Consider the following 19,110-nt stretch of genomic DNA (forward strand, 5'->3'; position numbering starts at 1 on the left):
CATTCACTTAACCGAAAGTCAACTTCCAGAACTTACCAATTTTAATTGTCTTCACTTCCGGAAATTGCTCCACTTCCGTAAATGCCCAGATTCCCCAAATTAATTTTGTTTTATATTTCTTTATTATTACACCAATATTTTAATTTTTTTTTTATATTTTTAATTTGATAAAAGTGGCACTGAAAAAAGTGGTATTAACAAATTTAAAAACATATTAAAATTCTAATTAGATAAAATTAAAGTTATCCAAACAATATAATTAATTAAAATTATAAATAATTATAATTATAATTTTTCAAAAATATAATTAATTAAAATTATTATTATTCAAAATTATAATTAACTAAAATTATTATTATTCAAAATTATAATTTATTATTATTATTATTCAAAATTGTAATTAATTATAAATAAAATTAATCAAAACTTTAATTAATTAAAATTTTATTTAATTAATATTAAAATTAATTTTAAATAAATTTATTCAAAATTATAATTATTTAAACTTATAATTAATTAAAATTATATTTACTCAACAATAGAATTAATTAAAATTAAAATTATTCAAATAGTAAATAATTAAAATTATTATAAATTATAATTAATTTAAATTATAATTAATTAATATTTAAACTTATTTACATTAAAATTAAGTAAAAAGAATTACAACGTAACCTAAAAAATTACATAACGACAATGATAGAATAATAAATATTAAAAAATTTAAATTGAAAAAAAAAACAACTGAAAGTCGACATCTGATATCGAATATTTCTGGAAGTCGACATCCGGTGGGTTAAACTAATGCTGTCCAATTCCATTCATCGAAATTCACCCACGTGCTTATGGAAGTCGACTTCCGGTGATATTTTTCGCACACCTACGGAAGTCCACTTTCGGGCACAATAGTTACTGAAGTCACCCCTCTTTTACGGAAGTCACTCATCTCTTACAAAAATCACTCATCTCTTACGGAGATCACTTATCTCTTACGGAAGTTACCTTCAACTATAGAAGTCACCTACAAAAGTCAGTTTAAATTACGAAAGTCGACTTTCGGTTGTGCCATTTTCATGTTGTTCATAATGGTCTACGGAAGTCCACTTTCGAAATTTATCTTGGTCTACGGAAGTCCACTTCCGTCATCTTATGGCTTACGGAAGTTGACTTCCAGAATTAAATCACTTGCGAAAGTCGATTTTCGATTTGTGGTTTACGTTTCAAGCATAGATATTCATAGATCTATACTTCAATCAACTAAATTATGCTTATACTTATAGATGCATGACAAACATGGCAGAATTAATACAAAAAATGAAAAAATACGAAGGGATATCATTATCTGTGTTAATGTAGAGAAACGACAGAGGGGAAGAGGAGAGACCAGAAAACAAAACAAGTAAGGAGTGGCTTGAGGGTGAGTTTATAGAGTGAGGATAGTGAGGGTTTGGGGGTGAGGACAACTGCTAGGTTAAACGAAAATGAGGGAGTAATTTTCATTAAATAAGAGAGAGAAGTGATTGATTTAAAATTTCAAACTGATCAAAGGGTAATTTTGGATTTTAAGAAAAACTTGGAGGTGCAGAAGAAATATTGGGGGTGCAGGAAGAAAACCCCAAATTTGTGGGTAAAGTTTTTAAAATTTTAAAAATATATCTATTTTTTTATTAATTTTTTGTCGTTTAAAAATTTAAGCTTGCTTTTTTTAGATTCTTCCAAAATTTAATATTTGTTATGTCAGTGTTAATATTTCGCTATCCCATACCCATCCTGTAGAAAAAATCTATCCCCATCTCCAAACCCAATGAGTATAAAATTTTTATCCCATCCCCATCCCCATCGGGTAACGGGTATAATCTCGTACCATACCCGTACCCATTTTCTCACTACTCCAATATTAATTTTAATTAATTTTTATAAAATAATAAAAAATTACGGTAAAGGAAACATTATATTATCAAATATTCAATATTAGAGGATGGTTGTTTCTTCGATATAATTTTTTTTAAATAAATTGTAATTGTTTACATTTTATATTAAAATACCAAATAAACTTTTATGAGAACGAAAACATTTATTAAATTTGCAAACTGCAAACATTAATGAAACCTAGTTGATAAAATTTAAAAATATAAAAGGAAAACAAATATTCAAATTAAAATATATTTTAAATGTTTGTTTACTTCAATTTTTAAAATTCTAATGAATATCTTTTTTATACACTAATAAAAGTTATAATACATCACTTGATCAAAATGATGAAAAGAAAAAATAATAAACATAATAATAAAATTTTAACACAGATCTTGTATCTTTTGAACTTTATGTTGAATGGTGATAAAAAAAATTCATGACAATTACATTAAATTTTTATATTATAGTAAATAAAATTTATTTATACAATTATAATGAAAAATTACGGTATGATTGATAATGAGTTAAAAAGATAAAAAATAGTTAAAATATATCGAACTAATAATGTACATGATGAAAATAAACAACAAATAAAAATATTAAAAAATTAACAAATGTGTGTCTTAGAAACAATGAGTGACTATTGAAAGAAATCGCACAAAGGAAAATAAATGGATAATTAAGGATATGATAAGATGAAAAATACCTTAGACATCTATGAAAAAAAATTTCAAATATCAACATACATACATACTCAATGATTGAGAAATAACGAAAATTGTTTTAGCAAAGCAAAAGTTCTTCAAATGAAAGAAAAATTAATAATAATAAGTATTTTTTTTTATATTACCTAGTAAATGAAATGTTTATGCTATTAATCACTTAAATTGAGAGTATTAAACATTCTCAAAATATAAAATAAATAAAAATATTAAAAAAATAATAAAAATATTCAAATGTGAGACATCAAACTTTTTTAATTCACATACATCATTTTAACATAATTACATAAAGGTTATGATAAGATGAAAAATATATTGGAGCTGCGAATGAGTTTCATGACAAACCAAATAATTAGAAGAAATAAAAAGTAGAAAGTATATATATGGTTACTTAATTAATTATGAATATTTTAATAATTTAAACGGAGATAGAGATATGGCGGGGACGAATATTATGGCGGGGATATGTACACCCCCATACCCATCTCCATACCCAATTGAAAAATCGGGGATTCCCCATATCCATACCCATACTTAGTCAATACGGAGATTTTCCGTCAACACAGGGACGAGTTCGGGCAATACCTACGGGGACATGTTTATTTGTCATCTCTAATAATAACGATAGACGAACTTACATGGATGAGATTAATTATTATCAAATGTAACGGCGGATCATTGTAGGGGCTAGGAGAGATCATGGTCCCTCCCAAGGATTTTTAATTTTTCTTAAATTATATATTTTGAAAATTAAAAAAAAATTAAACATTTTTAAATTATAAGTAGTATATTATATAAATGGATGAAAATTAAATTGTTTGTATTTCTATTCCTTTTATAAAACACAATAATTAATATTAATAGATAATAAAAAATAAAAATAAATATATAAAGAATAATAATATTTAGGTTTAAGTAATCTTTTGGTCATTATTTTCATTAAAAAATGTCAAATTGGTCCTCAGGTCTTTTCTAGTCTCAATTTGGTCTTGACTTTTGAAAAATTGATGCCATTTGGTTATTCTCATTAAATTTGTTGACGCGGATTAAGGATTTTATCAAGATTGACAGTGAAATTATGTTAATTACACCAACAAAACAAATCATTTTTATTTACAGCTTCAAAAAGCATTGATCCGTTTCAAGAAATTTAATAAAAATGATCACATTGCATTAGTGTTTTTATAATTCAGAACCAAATTGAAAGTAAAAAAATTTGAAGGACCAACTTAACATTTTTGAACAAAAACCATAACCAAAAGAGTAATTAAACCAAATATTTATTAAGATATTTTTTATGTCCTTTCTTGTTGTCTTGTTAGTTTTACAAAAAATATACTCGTCTCTCACTCTCATATGTTTTTTTTTTTAAGGAAAAAGGGAGTTATATATAAACTCATTATTTTTTTCTCTCATTTCTCATTTGCCCTATTTCTTTTTTGAAGAAAAAAAAGTAATTCTCTTTTATCTTACTTGATAAATATTAATCTAGTAGTTAACATTGTTCTTTTTTTTTTATCTCATGAGCCTTTGGTATATTCATTTTTTATGAATATAGAAAAAAATGTATTATGCACTACAAGAAAATACTCCATTAATAACTAATTTTAGTGACAAAAAGTGGTTAGTTACGATAGTGACAAATTTAGATACCAATTTAAAAAATAAAAAAATCATTGGTTGTTAAAATAGTCACTATTATAAATAAAAAATTATAATTGGTCACTAAATTGGTCATTAATTAATCAAAGACAACTTTGAAACTAAGTAATTTTGGTAGCCAAAACCATAGTAGCTAATTTTAAAGACAAATTTAGTGGCAATTATATTTTTTTATTTATAATAGTGACGGTTTTAGTAACCAATAATTTTTTACTTTGTAAATTGATATCAAAATCGGTCACTATAGTGACTAACAACTTTTAGTCACTAAAATTAGTTACTAATGAAGTATTTTCTTGTAATGATGCATTTTTTCATAACCGATTTTTAATTATGACTTAACTATAATATATTTTTCCTTTAATATTTACGCCTCTCAATTTTTTATTAAGGTATGATAAATTATTTTTAATATTATTTAGAAAAATAGATATATTGATGAAGAATAAAATAGATTCTTTTTCAAAACTGATAAAAGTGAAGCTATTCATGAAGATGGAAACAAGATAGATTATACATTTTCACAACATTATACTTATGATCAAATTATACCGTTAGAGGAAGCAATTTTTGAAACATTATACTAATGATCCTGTAAAGCCTCTTTTTCTTACTGCCTTAAGATTTAGGGCTTGGCCTTTTAATGGGCCTAAGATCAACCCACTTACAGGCTTCAGGACCCTAAGCTGCCCTTTCAGTTCCCATTTTCTGCTTGTACTTGGAAAACAACTCGCTCTCAACTCTTCTCTTCGTTATAGAGCTCTACTAGGGTTTTGGCTTCCCTCCTCCTTCCAAGCTAGCTAATCGATCTTTTCTATTCGTCTATTCCACGTAAGTTCTCTTAGCTCATCTTCGCCTTTCCAAGCTGGTTTTCTGAGCCAACAAAGATTCGTCGTGATAACATTATGTTCTTCTGTTTCCCCTGTTTTCAACTCTTGAATCTACTCTTAGAGCTACTGTGCTCAGCTGTTAAGTGTCGGAATCCCTTTTCTAGCTATAACCAGGTAAGGGAAGCTAAGATTTTTAGTTTCTTGTGATTTTTCTGCCGCTTTGCTTTTGTTTCGTGTTTGTATGCATTGGTTGCCATTGTGTTTGATTTGGAATATGTTAAAGCATGATTTGATTTAAATGTTTGGCTGTTGCACGAGAGAACAGTGGCGAACACTAGTTTTCTCGCCCTAGCGAGCTAGTCTCACCTAGGTGAGATTAATAGAGGCTCGCCAGGATCTATTATTGGAATTGTCGCTTAGGTGACGAGTATTCTTTTTGAGCGAGGAGTGGTCTCGCTTGAGCGAGACCTCGCAGAGTCCGCTGCTCCCCTGTTCGAGCCCTCGCCTAGGCGAGACGGGGCTCGCCTGAGCGAGAGGACCTCCCTCGCCTGAGCGAGATCTGTTAGCCTAAGCGAGACTAGGGGCAGGTTTTGGTACTATTGTTGAATAGTTCACTGATGTGTTGATTGCTTGTCTGATCTAAATGCTTTACTAGGAGGGTTTAAGGGATGATGCCATGATTGATATATGAAGTTGAGGTGGAAATGGTATGTTGCTTTATGGTGTATGAATTGGAAAGCATGAGTTATATGAGTAGTTGTTTATACATGACTTTAGTATTATAGGAACTTTCTGATTGGTTGGTGGATCATGTACAAAGCGTGAGTAGGGTATTCCATGACTCTTGTAGTGAGAGCTCATGGTTATGCCTCATCTGTAGGGCATAATCCCACGGACCTTCTTAATGGGAGTGCCTGGTGGTACCTCACCTAGTGGACTTAATTCCATGGACCTCGTGGTGAGAGTTCATGGTGGTGCCTCAACATAAGGACATAATTCCATGCGAGTATCGCGGTGGTGCCTCAAGGCTAGGACGTAATTTCACGAAGGCCATGTGGTGGTGCCTCGTATAAGGGTGTAATTTCGCGAAGGCCTCGCGGTGACGCCTCATTGTTAGGACGTAATTCCACTTCTTGGTGGTGGTGCCTCAGTTTACGTATCCGGATAGTCAAGTCTTGGGGTCTCAAAGGAATTGGAAATCTATGAGTGAATGTTTGTTATTTGTGTTTGACTGTGAAATTATATGTTGACTGTTATGATGTAAGATTTCTTTACACTAGCTTACCCTTTCGCTTGCCTATATGTTGTGTGTGGTTTTCTCTTTTGCGATGATCATCAATTTATTGGTGTGAGTAGATGTGAGAATCTCTGGCAGTGGTAATGATGGTAGAGACGCTGCAGCTTGATGAATCTTGAACGAGTGTCGGGCTCACTGTGGGGCCCACGACTTTTGGAGTTTAGTAGTTTAAGTTTCTCCTTAATGAGACTCTGAACCTTGTTTTAGGCCAAATGAAGCCTTTTTCTTTTGCTATGAACATGTTTGGGATACTGTGTACTTCATATCTCAAATCTTCGTACCCTCTGGACATTTATGTATGGGGCGTTTAATTAAATTGGATTTATCTATTTAATTGGGATGTTACATTTATGGTATCAGAGCGGTCGTTCCTTAGGATTTATGGTCTAGTGTGCCTACTTAGCTACCATTGTAGTTTGTGTGTTGCTAGCTAAGCTCTCAGCTAACCAAGTCTAACTCTTGTTTTTTCTGTGTGCTAGTGACATGGCACCTCAGCGTAGGAACTCTCAGTCTTCTCAGGGCGACGCACTAGATATCGCCAGGGCGATAGAAGCGATGGTAGCTGCTATGACACAGCAGAGTACATCAATGATGCAACAACATGAAGCATCAATGCAGTGACAGGCGGCATCACTTGAGCAGCAGTAGCTGGTAATGTAGTAGATGGAGGTTGCTAGGGTGGCTGTTGAGGACGCTCACAGACAACACATGGAGGCCCTCCGTCAATTGGAGGAAAACAAGACCACTGCCTCTGTCCACGGTACTGAACCAAGACCTCACCATCGGGAATGGAGTTTGGAAGACTTTCTGAAGCACCATCCGACTAAGTTCAATGGAAAGACCAGTCCAGATGTCGCAGATTAGTGGTTGAAGGACATCGAAAGAATATTTGATGCTAAGATGTGCCTTGAGGAGAGTAGGCTGGCCTTTGCGGTGTACATGCTCACGAGTGAGGCTGAGTACTGGTGGATCAGTATGAAGTCCATCATGGAGGAGAGGCAAGAACCAATTACTTGGGAGGTCTTTAGGACAAAGTTTCTCTCTGAGTACTTCCCTGGCAGTGTCAAATATGCTAAAGAGGTGGAGTTCTTGCAATTGACTCAAGGAAGCAAATCTGTGGCTGAGTATGCAGAAAAATTCAAGCATCTCAGTTGTTTCTACAACATGCCGCTGGATAAAGAATGGCGGTGCAGGAAATTTGAGAACGGTCTCCATGGAGATCTTCGGCTGATGGTGGCCCCACTATCCATCAAGAACTTTGCAACCTTGGTGGAGAAGGCTAGGGTCATGGAGAAGATGAAAGTGGAGGTGGAAACTCAGCACCCACACCAACAAAGAGTGGGAGGACCATCTGGGTCCAGGAATAGGCACGAGGAGAGGAGAAAACCCTATACTAGGCCCCCTTCCTAGTCTCAAGGGTCTAGGGAGTCTTCTTCCCAGCAGGGCAGGATTCAATGCTACTAGTGTGGGGGACCGCACAAGAGGAATGTTTGCCCCCAGCTTGCAGGCATCAAGAGGTGCAACAATTGTGGCAAGGAAGGCCACTTCGGCAGGGATTGCCCCATCCTCGTGAGGACAACGACGCGTACCACAGTTCCGGCCCCAGCCTAGAACCAGCAAAGGAGGGGAGGCAAAATGCCCCAGGCATCGGGCAGAGTGTACGCCATGACTGGAGCGGAGGCAGCAGGCTCAGGTAACCTCGTCATGGGTTGTTGTGTGATTGCTGGTAAATCTGCATGTGTATTGTATGACTTTGGAGCGACACACTCTTTTGTGTCTGAAACTTGTGTGCAAAGGTTAGGTCTGCTGGTTTGTGAACTGCAATATGACCATGTGGTATCTACTCCGGCATCGGGTTTGGTCAGGACATTGTCCTTGTGTACTAGGTGTCCAATGGAGGTAGAAGGACGCAGGTACAAAGTGAATCTGATTTGCCTACCTCTATAGGAGTTGGAAGTGATCCTAAGAATGGATTGGCTCTCTACCAATCATATCCTTATAGACTACCGAGAGAAGAAGTTATTATTTCCCAACTCAGAGGAGCCTGAGTTGTTATCGTCTCACAGGGTTATGAAGGAGCTACATGACGGTGCTCAGTGTTTCCTAATCTTCACACATCTAGATGTAGATGGAGGAGAGATGAAGTTTGTCATACCAATGGTGCAAGAATTTGAAGACGTGTTTCCAGATGAAGTACCGAGGTTACCTCCCGATAGAGAAGTGGAGTTCACGATTGACTTGGTACCTGAAATCGGGCCAGTGTCGATGGCTCCATACCGTATGGCTTCGGCAGAGTTGGTGGACCTCAAGAAGCAAATAGAGGAATTGTTGGGAAAGAAGTTCATACGACCCAGTACTTCATCTTGGGGAGCACCAATATTATTGGTGAAGAAGAAGGATGGAAGTTCACGCCTGTGTGTGGACTACAGACAACTGAACAAGATGACTATAAAGAACAAGTATCCTCTCCCAAGGATAGACGATTTGATGGACCAACTACATGGAGCAGCGATATTCTCGAAGATAGATTTGCGGTCGGGATACCATCAGATTCTAGTAAAGACAGATGATGTGCAAAAGATGACTTTTAGGTCCAGATATGGACACTACGAGTACGTGGTTATGCCTTTTGGTGTGACCCATGCTCCAACGGTGTTTATGGACTACATGAACAGGATCTTCAGACCATTCTTGGATAAGTTTGTCGTGGTCTTCATAGACGACATCGTTATATATTCCAAGACTCATGAGGAGCATGCCGAGCACCTGAGGGTAGTGCTTGATATTCTGAGGAAAAAACAACTATATGCTAAGCTGTCTAAGTGTGAATTCTAGATGGATGAAGTGCAATTCTTGGGGCATGTAATATTCGCCCAGGGGATAGCGGTGGACCCAACAAAGGTGGAGGCTGTGGTAAAGTGGGAAAGTCCCAAGTCAGTGACGGAGATAAGAAGCTTTGTGGGTTTAGTTAGATACTATAGGAGGTTCATAGATGGATTCTCTAAGATAGTGGCACCTCTGACCCAACTTATCCGGTAGGACCAACCCTTCGCTTGGACAGATAAGTGTGAGGAAAGTTTTCAAAAGCTGAAGAGACGATTGACGAGTGCTCCGATATTGGTTATCCCGTAAATCCTTTGAAGTTTATTGTGATGCCTCTCACCTTGGACTTGGTTGCGTTCTGATGCAAGAAAAGAATGCGGTGGCTTATGCGTCGAGACAACTCAAGGTGCATGAGAGGAACTACCCCACTCATGACTTGGAATTGGCTGTTATAGTATTTGCCTTGAAGATTTGGAGGCATTATCTCTACGGTGCTCAATTTCGAGTATTCAGCGATCACAAGAGCCTCAAGTACTTATTCGATCAGAAGGAGTTAAACATGAGGCAGAGACGATGGATAGAATTCCTGAAGGACTATGATTTTGAACTGTTATATCATCTGGGAAAGGCAAATGTGGTAGCAGATGCCCTGAGTAGGAAGACTCTACATACCGCACACCTTATGATCAAGGAGGTGGAACTATTGGAGAAATTTAGGGAAATGAAGTTGCGTGTGGAGATGGAATCCGAGTTCATTAGGTGTAGTACCTTGACTATATCTAGTGATTTCTTGGACTTAGTTAGGGAGAGGCAGTTGCTGGATGCAGCTTGAACAGGGTGAGAGAACAGCTTGGGTCGGATGAAGTGAAGGACTTTACTTTGGGTATTGATGGAATACTCAGGTTCCAGGGCAGAGTGTGTGTACCTGATGATGTTGAGGTGAAAAGACTAATCCTTTAGGAGGGACACAAAAGTCGTCTTAGCTTGCATCTGGGCATGACTAAGATGTACCAGGACCTCAAGAAAAATTTCTGGTGGCAGGGTATGAAGAAAGAAGTAGCACAGTTCGTGTCAGCCTGTCTGACCTGTCAGAAGGCAAAGGTGGAGCATCAGAGACCCGGTGGGATTATGCATCCCTTAGAGATACCAGTGTGGAAGTGAGATACCATCTCGATGGACTTTGTGACTCATTTGCCATGAACTTTTAGAGGGCATGACACCATCTGGGTCATAGTGGACCGACTGACCAAGAGTGCGCATTTCTTGGCATTGAACCTGAGGATGTCTATGGTTAAGCTGGCTCAATTGTACATCAAGGAGATTGTGAGGTTGCATGGGGTGCCTTCGAGCATTGTATCAGACAGGGATCCACAGTTCACATCGCGATTTTGGCAAACCTTGCAGAGTGCTCTGGGAAGCAAGCTCACGATGAGTTCAGCCTATCATCCACAGACAGATGGTCAGTCTGAGAGGACGATCCAGTCACTTGAGGACTTACTGCGGACATGCATATTGGATCACTTGGGTGCTTGGGATGAAGTATTACCATTGATTAAGTTCACCTACAACAATAGTTTCTATGCAAGCATTGGGATGACACCATATGAGGCTCTTTACGGTTGGAGGTGTAGGACTCCCTTATGTTGGTATCAGGATGGGGAGACAGTGTTAGTTGGGCCAAAATTATTGGAGCAGACCACCGAGAACGTGAGATTGGTGAGGAATAGAATGCAGGCTTCACAGAGCAGACAAAAGGCTTATGCAGACCGCATGAGGTGGCCCTTGGAATTCGAGGCTGGAGATCACATGTTCTTGAGGGTGACCCGAACCACTGGTGTGGGAAGGGCTCTCCGTTCAAAAAAGCTTTCTCCTAAGTTCCTTGGCCCATATCAGATTTCAAGGAGGATTGGACTAATGGCTTATGAGATAGCTTTGCCACCTCAGTTGGAAAATCTTCACCCGGTATTCCACGTGTCGCAGTTGAGGAAGTATGTCTTTGATCCCTCTCATGTGCTAGAAGCAGAGGATGTACAGATCAGGGATGGAAGTACTATCAGTGGCTCTAGAGGGTAGCAAAGTTGAGGAACGCCGAGGAAAACCAGTCAGTCTAGTCAAAGTCATATGGGATCGGAGAACAAGCGACTCGACTTGGGAGTTGGAGGAGGATATGAGGAAGTCCAATCCACATTTGTTTACCTAGTAAGTTTCTATTTTCGAGGTTAAAAATTTTGTTGTTGGGGAGATTGTAAAGCCTTTTTTTCTTACTGCCTTAAGGTTTAGGGCTTGGCCTTTTAATGGGCCTAAGATCAGCCCACTTAGAGGCTTCAGGACCCTAAGCTGCCCTTTCAGTTCCCATTTTCTGATTGTACTTGGAAAACATCTCACTCTCAACTCTTCTCTTCGTCACAACGCTCTACTAGGGTTTTGACTTCCCTCCTCCTTCCAAGCTAGCTAATCGATCTTTTCTATTCCTCTATTCCACGTAAGTTCTCTTAGCTCATCTTCGCCTTTCCAAGCTGATTTTTTGAGCCAACAAAGATTCCTCGTGATAACATTATGTTCTTTTTTTCCCTTGTTTTCAGCTCTTGAATCTACTCTTAGAGCTGTTGTGCTCAGTTGTTAAGTGTCGGAATCCCTTTTCTAGCTATAACCAGGTAAGGGAAGCTACGGTTTTCGATTTCTTGTGATTTTTCTGCCGCTTTGCTTTTGTTTCGTGTTTGTATGGATTGGTTGCCATTGTGTTTGATTTGGAATATGTAAAAGCATGATTTGATTTAAATGTTTGGCTGTTGCACGAGAGAACAGTGGCGAGCACTGGTTTTCTCGCCCAAGCGAGCTAGTCTCGCCTAGGCGAGATTAATAGAGGCTTGCCCTAGATCTATTATTCGAATTGTCACTTAGGCGACGAGTATTCTTTTTGAGCGAGGAGTGGTCTCGCCTAGGCGAGAAGGGGCTCGCCTGAGTGAGACCTCGTAGAGTCCACTGCTCCCCTGTTCGAGCCCTCGCCTAGGCGAGACGGGGCTCGCTTGAGCGAGAGGACCTCCCTCTCCTGAGCGAGACTTGTTAGCCTGAGCGAGATTGGGGGCATGTTTTTGTACTATTGTTGAATGGTTCACTGATGTGTTGATTGCTTGTCTGATCTAAATGCTTTACTAGGAGGGTTTGAGGGATGATGCCATGATTGATATATGAGGTTGAGGTGGAAATGGTATGTTGCTTTATGGTGTATGAATTGGAAAGCATGAGTTGTATGAGTAGTTGTTTATACATGACTTTAGTATTATGGGAACTTTCTGATTGGTTGGTGGATCATGTACAAAGCGTGAGTAGGGCGTAATTCCATGACTCTTGTAGTGAGAGCTCATGGTGGTGCCTCATCTGTAGGGCGTAATCTCACGGACCTTCCTAATGGGAGTCCCTGGTGGTACCTCACCTAGTGGACTTAATTCCATGGACCTCGTGGTGAGAGTTCATGGTGGTACCTCAACATAAGGACGTAATTCCACGCGAGTATCGTGGTGGTGCCTCAAGGCCAAGACGTAATTCCACGAAGGCCACGTGGTGGTGCCTCTTGTAAGGGTGTAATTCCACGAAGGCCTCGCAGTGACGCCTCATTGTTAGGACGTAATTCCACTTCTTGGTGGTGGTGCCTCAGTTTACGTATCCGGATAGTCAAGTCTTGGGGTCTCAAAGGAATTGGAAATCTATGAGTGAATGTCTGTTATTTGTGTTTGATTGTGAAATTGTATGTTGACTATTATGATGTAAGATTTCTTTACACTAGCTTACCCTTTCGTTTGCCTGTATGTTGTGTGTGGTTTTCTCTTTTGCGATGATCATCAATTTATTGGTATGAGCAGATGTGAGAATCTCTGACAGTGGTAATGATGGTAGAGACGCTGCAGCTTGATGAATCTTGGACGAGTGTCGTGCTCACTGTGGGGCCCACGACTTTTGGAGTTTAGTAGTTTAAGTTTCTCCTTAATGAGACTCTGAACCTTGTTTTAGGCTAAGTGGAGCCTCTTTCTTTTGCTATGAACATGTTTGGGATACTGTGTACTTCATATCTCAAATCTTCGTACCCTCTAGACATTTATGTATGAGGCGTTTAATTAAATTGAATTTATCTATTTAATTGGGACGTTACAGATCCAACAATTTAATGATCAAATAATTATATTATTTTGATCCCTCTAAAACTTATGGTTAAGATCCGCTACTAATGAGTTATACTTTTAATTGATAATTTACGTGCTAAAATTATAAAAATTATCGATTATCCTTCTCATTAATACAAATTTAACAAATATTTTTAAAGTTAAAGGAAAAAAATACAATATTTTTAAAATGTATTTAATTTTTTGAAAACTTAATAGGACTAAATACACATTTTATCCACTTGATACTACAAAACATATATTTTAATGTCATTTTCAAAATAATATTTACGTTCGTGCATATTTTGAGAAGTAAAGTGAATATTGATTTAATTTACCAACTTGTAGTAAAATTATTTTGCTTTAATGTCAAAAAATAGAAATGATGGGTTCATGAATTCACATTTTTCTTATTTCTATATAAATAAAGAAATGACAATGAGGCACATGACAAAATGTTTAATTTCTTCAGGCGAATATCTTTAAATAAAAAAAAAAAAGTTTTGTTGATGAAAAATATGCAAATAAATTATTAGCATAATAGATGGCAAATGCATTGTCTTGTTACTTAGAATTAAAAATAAGTTTTCTTGTCCAACTTCATCACCCTCAGTTTATTCAAACAGAGAACAACATCAAACAATTCTAACTGAAATTACAGAACTAAAAACACCATATAAAATGAAAACATGTTTAAAACAACTAAACCAACCATACTTTCCAGCTTCGTCCAAGTTTACAACCTCAAACATTTGAGATATGTGTGATCTTGAGATACTGAAAAAATAACCAAAAAAAAAAAATGTCAATATCCCAAATGTGTAAACGAATTGTTACTCTCAATTAATTAATTAATTATGTTATATTTTACAAAAGAGAAACTAAATATTTTTCAAAGTACAAATTGAGAAGACATATTCTTAATGAAAAATAAAAGAATTTAAATAACTTTTATTTCCTATAATAATTGGTTAATTTTATTTTGACTTTTAAAAAGTTATTTATTTTAATATCTATTTTTTTATACTTTAATCTTTGACATCAAAATTCCTTATCAAGTGAAGAAGTGACTTTTAGATGTATATCCTTATAAATTAGAGATATCACATTTATTAATTTTAAGAGCATAATAATACTAAAAACTGTAAGAGAAAAAAAAATATTTGTAAAAAGTAATGTAATAGCTGAGTAGACTGGAGAGAATAAAAAGGAAAATATTTATGTTTTAAAATGAAAGAAATGACATGTTAGTTTTTATGATTTTTCAAAAATTATTTTATAACATACTTTTTCAAGGCCAACTTTCACAATGTAAATAAATGTGGGAAAATGTAAAAAACTTAAAAATAGAAAATCGAAAATTAGAGATGTTTGGAATTTTTGTAACAAAAATTCTAAAACAGACGTTGTTTTGTAAACAGTGATGAAAAAAGAAAAAACTTTCGCCATATAATTTTTTTTTTTAAAATAGAATTTTCGTTTTTCAAAAAAGAAAAAAAAAGCAAACAGGTCTATTTTGTCATTTCAAGTCTCAAAATAGAAGAAAAAAAAACTATTTTAACAAATATACAATAATATTGTAAAGAAATTGTTATGATATTTTAAATAATAGTTAATTTTTTAATCTTATTTAGTGAATAAAAATAATGAATATGATAATGAGTAATATAGTGTGAAAATATTATGTTTCAGCTGGAACAGACACACATCAGTTTTTCATAAAACTTATCTTTTATTTATATGTCTCTTTAAAATATTTACATGATTATATAATTATCAAAATTAATTATATTAAAATAGTTAAAAATATATGAAATCCTACTGAAACCTTCCATAGTTATAATTTTTAATCTACTATTTATTAAAATATTTGTTTCTTATCAGTATTTTGTAAACAATTTATAAGAAATTAAACCATTACAACAACAATATTACATAAATTTAACTCGTGACAAAATTATTTTTATTAGTTATTTGGGTTTTTTTGATGAGATAAGTTTCTCATATATACATAAAGTAACGTTTATGACCATTATATATATAAACATGATGCGAAAAGCTGATTGGATAAATCAGTGAAAATACATGGTGTATACGTTTTACTTTTTTAATTTTTAAAATAAAAGTAAATAATTTTTTTAATTTTTTTATAAATAATTTTGTATTTATTTTGTTGATAATTTCTTTTATTAAACATACTTAATTTAGTTTAAAAATGATTAATTTTAAAAAATCAAATGAATGAAATAGTAACAAATAGGTTACTTAAAAAATAAAAATAGTAAAACAATTGTTTTAATTTAAAAAAATGGTTATTTATTAAAGGATAAAATTGTAAATAGAAATGTAGATATCAAAATAGAATATTCTTTTATATATATATATATATATATATATATATATATATATATATATATATATATATATTTATAGAGGTATAGATAAACATAATGTGAAAAGCTCAAACAAATATGTGTAAGAAAACCGCAACACACATTACCTCTTAATCCACTTTGCACCAACCATTTGTAATTGGAGAATTTCACCATTACCATATAAATGTCGTCAATTAAATTGTTCATCAGGTCTTCAAGAATAACATTGAGCCAAATGTAATCCAAAAGGTTATTGTAAATCCCACTGTCATACTGACGTAAAATTCATGACCGAAAAGAGAATATTCATGAATTTCAAAGATCGGATCTTGAGATAGCCCATCATCAATGCATAATTTTTCAAGTGGTGGTCCACACAGATTTAAATTATCTTCGTAACTTGAGGCATTGAAACTTTGTAGTTGTGTGCTAATTGGAATAACTCCACTTAAATGATTATGTGACAAATCTAACATAGTGAGTCGATCAATTTGAGCAAGACTTAAAGGAATTGAACCAATAAATTGGTTTCTTGACAAATCAAGAAATTCAAGTGATTTTAGATTTCCAATATTTGAAGGGATTTGTCCAATAAAATTATTTCTTGACAAATTTAATGAAATCAACTCAACTAAATTCTCTATTTCCACTGGAATTTCTGCTGAGAAGTTATTACTGGAAAGATCAATGCCTTTTAGAAGTAATAACTCAGTAGTCTTGAATATTTGTTCTGAACCTTTCCACATCAAAAATGCATTCAAATCGTATGAGTAATTGGTTCTAAACTCACTAATGTTGATAAAATACTCATGACGTCCATAATTACTTGAAAATGTCTTGTTAACCATTGATGTAAAATTATTTATACATGCAGGAATTTTTCCAGATAAGTTATTTAGTGAGAGATCAAATATTTGGATGCTTTTCAGATAACAAATTTGTAATGGTAAAATTCCATTGAAATTATTACTTCCCAAACTTAAGATTTGCAACTCTTGCATTTCGCTCCCGATCCAAGGAGGGATTTGCCCTGATAAATTGTTGTTTGACATATCAAGCATCACTAACTTTGTACAACGTCTTAAGGAGAAAGGTATCTCATGTGTTAAGTTGTTGTTTCTTAATAATAATGCTTGAAGACCAAGAAGCAATCCTAATGAAGTAGGAATGTTTCCTGAAAATTTGTTGTGGCTCAAATCTAAATAAGCTAACGACTTAAAATGGCTCCAACAATCTGGAATTTGTCCAGAAAGATGATTATGTGAAAGGTCTAACTGATATAGTGTTTTTTCAGGACCACTGGCACATAAAAATGAATGCGAATCTGATAAATTATTATTAGATAAATCAAGAAATATGGAACCTCGTAGAAATGGTGGAATAGGACCTTCAAATTGATTTGATGCAAGACTTAGGAAACCAATAATATTCTTTCCAGAAAAATTTGGAATTATACCATGGAGACTATTGTTTGAAATATCTATTGAACCCACATTTCAGAAGCTAATTTAGCCCAAAACCACCTTGGAACCACATCCAATATTTTAGAATTTGAAATGTCAAGTTCATCATATTTATTTTGCTTTCTCAACCATTTGGGAAATGTACCTAACAAGCAAGATTTCAACCATATGTACCTCAACTGAAAAGGTGGGACCCAATTTTGAGTAAATGTCAAGGTTAATGGATTGTTAGATAAGTCCAAGTAAGATAGCTTGGTTACATTAACAAAATGATAGTCAGTGAACACACCATTTAAGGAATTTGACTGTATGTCTAAATCTTCTAGTTGAGGTGGAAATTGAATATTTTTTAAAATCTTTCCACTTAGCTTGTTTTCACCAATAGATAACACTCTTAAAGATGTGAATATTGAGAGGTCAATTAGTGTGCCATTGATTTCATTCATGTGTAGATATAATTCTTTTAATGAATATCTAGCACATCCAGATAAATGATGAATTATCATCGAAAACTCTACACTCAACCTGTTATCCTCCATTTCTAATGAGCGCAAAGCGCATGCATTTCCAAATGATATGGGAATTCCACCTTCTAGAAAGTTTGATGAGATTGATAAATATTCCAAGTGAAATGGTAAATTAATATCTTCTCTTATCTTCCCATTCAAGTGATTGTTTGAAAGATCCAATGACATCAAAGCTGAAAAAGCTGAAAGGTCAGGAATCATACCATTGATTTGATTTTCTTGCAAGCCCAAATGTTCTAGTGTGTATTTAGCGCATCCAGACAAGTGATGTATTATTGTTGAAAGCTCATCACTCAAGTTATTAGCCTTCATGTCCAATGAGCGCAAAGCACATGCATTACCAAATAATTTCGGAATTCCACCTTCTAGAAAATTTGATGAGATTGATAAAGATTCCAATTGAGTTGACAATTTATTACCTTCTGCTATTTTTCCAGATAATTGATTATTTGAAAGATACAATGACTTCAAAACTGAAAATGCTGAAATGTCTGGTAAAGATCCATTAATATAATTTTCTCCCAAATTCAAATCTTGTAGTGAGTATCTAATACATCCATTACACAAATTATGAAGAATTGATGGAAGGTCTTCGGTCAAATTATTTCCTTGCATGTTTAAAGAATGTAAGGTGCATATATTCATGAAGGATTTCAAAACCTCATCCTTGAGATTATTAAGGGAAAGGTCAAGGATCTCAAGAGATTTCATTGCCATGCCAAAATGATTGGATACAGAACCCTCCAAGTTGTTGCCAGAAAGGTCTAGCTCAACAAGGTTTGAAGTGATATTTGACACCCACCGGAATATCACGGGTGGCGTGAAGGTGTTGTCAGAAAGATCAAAGGCCAACAGGGAAGTAGAAAAGTTGAATTCGAAAGGACTCAATGAAAGGATAAAATGATCAGAAAGGCTACAATCAGTTAAGCCTAATCCTCTTAGTTTTGGTAGCATGGCAATGTTTTGCAGGAAAGTATGAGAAGTATCAAGACCATGTACGGAGCACAAGTAAAGATGGTTAAAGAAATGAGATTAAATAGGAACTTACCCCCATCGTTGATTTGGAGTACTCCATTGTAATAATTCCCAAGATAAAGCTGTTGTAAGTTTGACAGATTCCCAAATTCGGATGGAATATTTCCTTCAAAAAATTTCTTGTGAGATCAAGATGTTCCAACTTAGAAAGGTTTCCGAGTTGGGATGGTATATTTCCGACAAGAGAATTGTCTGCGAGATCAAGATACTCCAACTTGGAGAGATTTCCGAGTTGAGTAGGGATAGAACCCTCAAGATGATAATTTCTCGCAAGATTCAGTATTTCAAATGAGAAAGAGACCCAA

At 34.8% G+C, this 19,110-nt stretch overlaps 1 protein-coding gene and 1 long non-coding RNA gene across 2 annotated transcripts; both read right to left on the reverse strand.

The window, feature by feature from the left end:
• Positions 1 to 13,950: 13,950 nt before the first annotated feature.
• On the reverse strand, positions 13,951 to 17,288 carry LOC114181761. The gene is made up of 2 exons (XR_003603915.1): positions 15,906 to 17,288; positions 13,951 to 14,182 (listed from the first exon to the last, which is right to left on the reverse strand). It is a non-coding gene; the product is annotated as an uncharacterized LOC114181761 (long non-coding RNA).
• Positions 17,289 to 17,367: 79 nt separating this feature from the next.
• LOC114180699 (LRR receptor-like serine/threonine-protein kinase ERECTA) lies at positions 17,368 to 18,724 on the reverse strand. Its single transcript, XM_028067001.1, has 2 exons — positions 17,504 to 18,724; positions 17,368 to 17,388 (listed from the first exon to the last, which is right to left on the reverse strand). The coding sequence occupies exons 1-2, from the start codon at positions 18,722 to 18,724 to the stop codon at positions 17,368 to 17,370; spliced, it is 1,242 nt and encodes a 413-aa protein (XP_027922802.1).
• Positions 18,725 to 19,110: the final 386 nt, after the last annotated feature.

This window comes from Vigna unguiculata, chromosome 4, assembly GCF_004118075.2.
Source record: "Vigna unguiculata cultivar IT97K-499-35 chromosome 4, ASM411807v1, whole genome shotgun sequence".
Lineage (NCBI taxonomy): Eukaryota > Viridiplantae > Streptophyta > Magnoliopsida > Fabales > Fabaceae > Vigna > Vigna unguiculata.